The sequence below is a fragment of the Gallinula chloropus genome, assembly GCF_964237585.1.
Source record: "Gallinula chloropus genome assembly, chromosome: 1".
Lineage (NCBI taxonomy): Eukaryota > Metazoa > Chordata > Aves > Gruiformes > Rallidae > Gallinula > Gallinula chloropus.
Genome location: NC_140085.1, coordinates 196,725,879 through 196,730,259, shown reverse-complemented (window position 1 = coordinate 196,730,259; position 4,381 = coordinate 196,725,879). Strand labels below are relative to the sequence as shown.

The 4,381-nt window shown below is 52.9% G+C and overlaps 1 protein-coding gene across 1 annotated transcript; it reads left to right on the top strand.

Moving 5' to 3' along the window:
* Positions 1-309: 309 nt before the first annotated feature.
* Positions 310-3,559, top strand: FZD4 (frizzled class receptor 4; the record flags this gene model as incomplete). Its single annotated transcript, XM_084273101.1, has 2 exons — positions 310-573; positions 1,755-3,559. 2 exons carry the CDS (start codon positions 310-312, stop codon positions 3,081-3,083), a joined length of 1,593 nt encoding a protein of 530 aa, XP_084129227.1. The 3' UTR covers positions 3,084-3,559.
* Between the last annotated feature and the right edge of the window lie 822 nt (positions 3,560-4,381).

The following is a 4,381-nucleotide window of genomic DNA, read 5'->3' as shown; positions in this document are numbered from 1 at the left end:
GCTTACTCCTCGGTGCGGGGCCGGCTGGCGCAGGTAGCCCCCCACCCCCCGCGGCCCCCTCCGGAGGCGCTCCGCGGCGGGCCGGGCTCCCCGGGGCGGGGGCGGTGGCGCTGGGAGGGCGCGGGGAGGTGCCGTCCCTCCCCTGGGCAGTTTCTCGGCGAGGCTGTTTAATAGCGGAGCCGCCCCCGGCCCCTCCCCGTTGGAGCCGGCCCGTGCGGCACGGCGCGGCCGGGGCCGGGGCCGGAGCCGGAGCCGGAGCCGGAGCCGGAGCCGGAGCCTGAGCCGGGGCAGGTGGGCGCTGCTCGGGCCATGGCCGGGGGCGGCGGTGGGGGGGTGTCCGGCCGTGCCCGGCTGCTAGCCGTGCTGCTGGCGGGGCTGCTCGGCGGGGCGCGGGGTTTCGGAGACGAGGAGGAGCGGCGCTGCGACGCCATCCGCATCGCCATGTGCCAGAACCTGGGCTACAATGTCACCAAGATGCCCAACCTGGTGGGACACGAGCTGCAGGCGGACGCGGAGCTGCAGCTCACCACCTTCACCCCCCTCATCCAGTACGGCTGCTCCAGCCAGCTCCAGGTGGGTCAGAATGCCGGGGATCCCCTTTGTACATGGGGAGCGAGGGTGCGTGTTGCGGGGCGGGGAGGGGGGATGCTGCGCAGCGCCCGGACCGGCTGTCACAAGCCCGTTCCCATCCTCATCCCTCGGCTCACTCCGGGAACAAACTGCCCCCCCGCCCCCGAAGCGCCTCCGCCGTGCAGCGCCGTTCCCCGCTGGCTGGGAGGGAGCGTAGCCCATCCCGGGTGGAGGTGCGGGGGGGGGGCACCGGAGCAGCGCGGTCCCGGGAAGGCATCGGGCGGCACGGCGTCGGGGAGCGGGGGACGGGGCGGTCCTCGCCTCCCGCTGTGGAAAAGTGAGACTCCCGGAGCTTTGACCGGTCGCAGCCCGAAGGAGAAGCCAGCGGAGCCGGCTCCGGGAGCCGCCGCCTGCCCCGGGACCTCCGCCGGGAGTTTCAACGCGGGAGTTTCTTTCCCAGGCGGATGGCGAGATCCGCGTCCTCCCTACGGGCATCGATTTCATCCAACAAAACCCGGCTTGTTTCTTGGGGCAGAGCTCCCGAATTAGCGCCCCGTCCCGCTTACGCTGTCGCAGCGCCGAGTTGCGATTATTCGTAAAGCCGAGAAAACGGCGACGTTTTATTATTGCCCTAAATCCGTGTGTGACTTTATGGTCGGAGCAAAACGCGTTCCTCTCGGGAGGACCGGGAGCCGGAGTAATTCAATAAATTCCCTTCTGTTTGTTTGCTAGCTGTAGTAGCCAGGCGGTGTCTACAACAAGTATATGTATTTGTTTAAACCGCTTCAATTTGTTGGGTGGGTTTTTTTTTTGCTTTCCTAAATTGCACCCTTGAGGTTTCGATCTGGCTGAACCCCCCTGGCTTTATTGAAACTGATGGGCTAAATGTACGTGGAGCTAATCTAGGAAGGAAAACTGGCCAGGCTTTGGCTTCGACCACATTTGAACTGCAAGAAGACAATATTTTTAGGTTGGTCTTTTTTTTTTCTTTCTTTTTTTTTTCTCCTTTGTTTTTATTCTTCTCAGTTTATTTGCTTTATGCCGCTTCCTGTTTTTTAAGGCAAAGGACCAAATATTGCTGCTAAAAAGGAGAAAAAAAATCATCTTGTTACATTTTGACCTGTTTCGTTTCCCCCCCCCCCCCTCCCCGACAAAGCTGTGATTTCTGTCTCTCTCTCTTCCAGTTCTTCCTTTGTTCGGTCTATGTCCCGATGTGCACAGAGAAGATCAACATCCCCATAGGTCCCTGTGGTGGCATGTGCCTCTCCGTCAAGCGAAGGTGCGAACCCGTTTTAAAAGAATTCGGATTTGCCTGGCCAGACAGCTTAAACTGCAGCAAATTCCCACCCCAGAATGATCACAACCACATGTGCATGGAGGGCCCCGGAGATGAAGAGGTTCCCCTTCACAGCAAGACCTCCTTGCAGCCCGGAGAAGAGTGCCACAGTATGGGATCTAACTCGGAGCAGTACATCTGGGTGAAGAGAAGCTTGAACTGTGTCCTGAAGTGTGGCTACGATGCCGGTCTCTACAGCAGGTCAGCTAAGGAATTCACGGATATCTGGATGGCCGTGTGGGCCAGTCTTTGCTTCATCTCAACTGCCTTCACGGTCCTGACCTTCCTGATTGATTCATCCAGATTTTCCTACCCGGAGCGCCCAATCATATTTTTGAGCATGTGCTACAATATTTATAGCATTGCTTATATTGTGAGGCTAACTGTGGGCCGGGAAAGGATATCCTGTGATTTTGAAGAGGCAGCAGAACCTGTTCTTATCCAAGAAGGTCTTAAGAACACAGGATGTGCTATAATTTTCTTGCTGATGTACTTTTTCGGGATGGCTAGCTCCATCTGGTGGGTTATTCTCACACTGACGTGGTTTCTGGCTGCAGGGCTGAAGTGGGGCCATGAAGCTATAGAAATGCACAGTTCCTATTTCCATATCGCAGCCTGGGCTATCCCCGCCGTGAAGACCATCGTCATTTTGATTATGAGACTAGTAGATGCAGACGAGCTCACCGGTCTGTGCTACGTTGGGAACCAGAACCTAGATGCGCTGACGGGCTTTGTCGTCGCCCCGCTTTTTACCTACCTGGTCATTGGGACTTTATTCATTGCAGCAGGGCTCGTGGCCTTATTTAAAATCAGGTCTAATCTTCAAAAGGATGGAACTAAAACTGACAAGCTGGAAAGGCTGATGGTCAAAATCGGGGTCTTTTCAGTGCTGTACACCGTCCCAGCGACGTGTGTCATCGCCTGTTACTTCTACGAAATCTCCAACTGGGCCATTTTCCGCTATTCAGCAGATGATTCCAACATGGCAGTGGAGATGCTCAAAATCTTCATGTCCCTCCTGGTGGGTATTACGTCAGGTATGTGGATCTGGTCGGCCAAAACTCTGCACACGTGGCAGAAGTGCTCGAACAGACTGGTGAACTCAGGGAAAGTGAAACGGGAGAAGAGAGCAGATGGTTGGGTGAAACCTGGGAAAGGGAACGAGACTGTGGTATGAGAGAAGGACAACACCCTGATGGTCTGACTGCTCTCCCGGGAAGGACTGATCGTGTGTAAGCGTTGCTGTGTAAATGTTGGGAGTAGAGTAGGGAGATGGTTACACAACCTGTCTCGGGGACATGGGGGGGGGGAGAAACAAAAAAGCCTTAAAGAATAAACAGCAAGAAGATCATGCTGCAGATACAATAGCCATAAACCATGCTGCCCGAAATAAGAAAGCCCAGGGAGGCTTTAAAAAGCTGTGAAATATCCAAACATGTTGTTTTTTCCTTTTTTTTTTTTTTTTAAAGCAGGATGCAATATACTGACTGAAGTCTTTAGAAGCTGAGGGACTGTAGCCCACAGCTGTGGGATGTTGGTTTCTTTTTGTTGTCTTATAGCTGGTAGAGGAAAGGTGGTCTGGGGCCAAATTCTGATTTAGGGTCCAGTTATCAGCAGATGAAGTACCTGGGACCTCAGTTAGATTTCTTTCTAAGTTCAGCATCATGAAGGAAGCACTTGCTGAGGGTTGTGTCTTTATGTCCTGGGCAATTCTTTTGCTCCCATACACTTCACAACTCAGCCAAGGATCGGATCCTCCAACAAATACCAAGTGGATTTTTTTCCCAAGTCTGATAGTTACCTGTGATGAGGAGGATTTAGTGAGGTATTAATAAGGATGATTCTTTCAGTCATCTGATCACCTAATAATAATTTCGACTCATTCTTTTTACCGTCTGTAACCTGTTCTGAATCAAGAGTTGACTCTGCCTTGCAGGTATTTGGCTCTCCCTGGGTCCCTTCCCACTTGAATTATTCTGTGGTTCTACCAAGATTTCTAATGTTTTTTAAAAGCTTTACTCAAGGCCATTGTCAGAAGTCAGAGGAACTCCATATGGCCTTCTGCATCGGTTATCGCTACCCGTCTGCCTCCGTTCCTTCAGGTGCTCCTGCTGTTTCCAGCAGGCTACTTTATTCTGCTGCATTTAATAGCTTTAAATAAAGTCTTAGATTAGGGTGTTCCTTCCTCCAGGAAAGAGAAAAATGAGTTGAGGGTCTCTTCAAACAATGCCAGTTTTCTCCAAGTAAACTTATCTGTCTCTCTCTGGAGACCCATTGCATGAAGCAATTAAGTCTTAATATATTTCGTTCAGCGCGATGGTATCTCTGCAGACGCCAGTCTGGGGAGAAGTGAAATGTTAAGTTCCTTGGCAACCTCGTGTTCACACAGATCAGTTGTGTAATTATGTGTGTCAGTTACAATTAAAAGAACATTCTCAGCCCATGACATCGCGGTACAGCTGACTGCCTCGCACC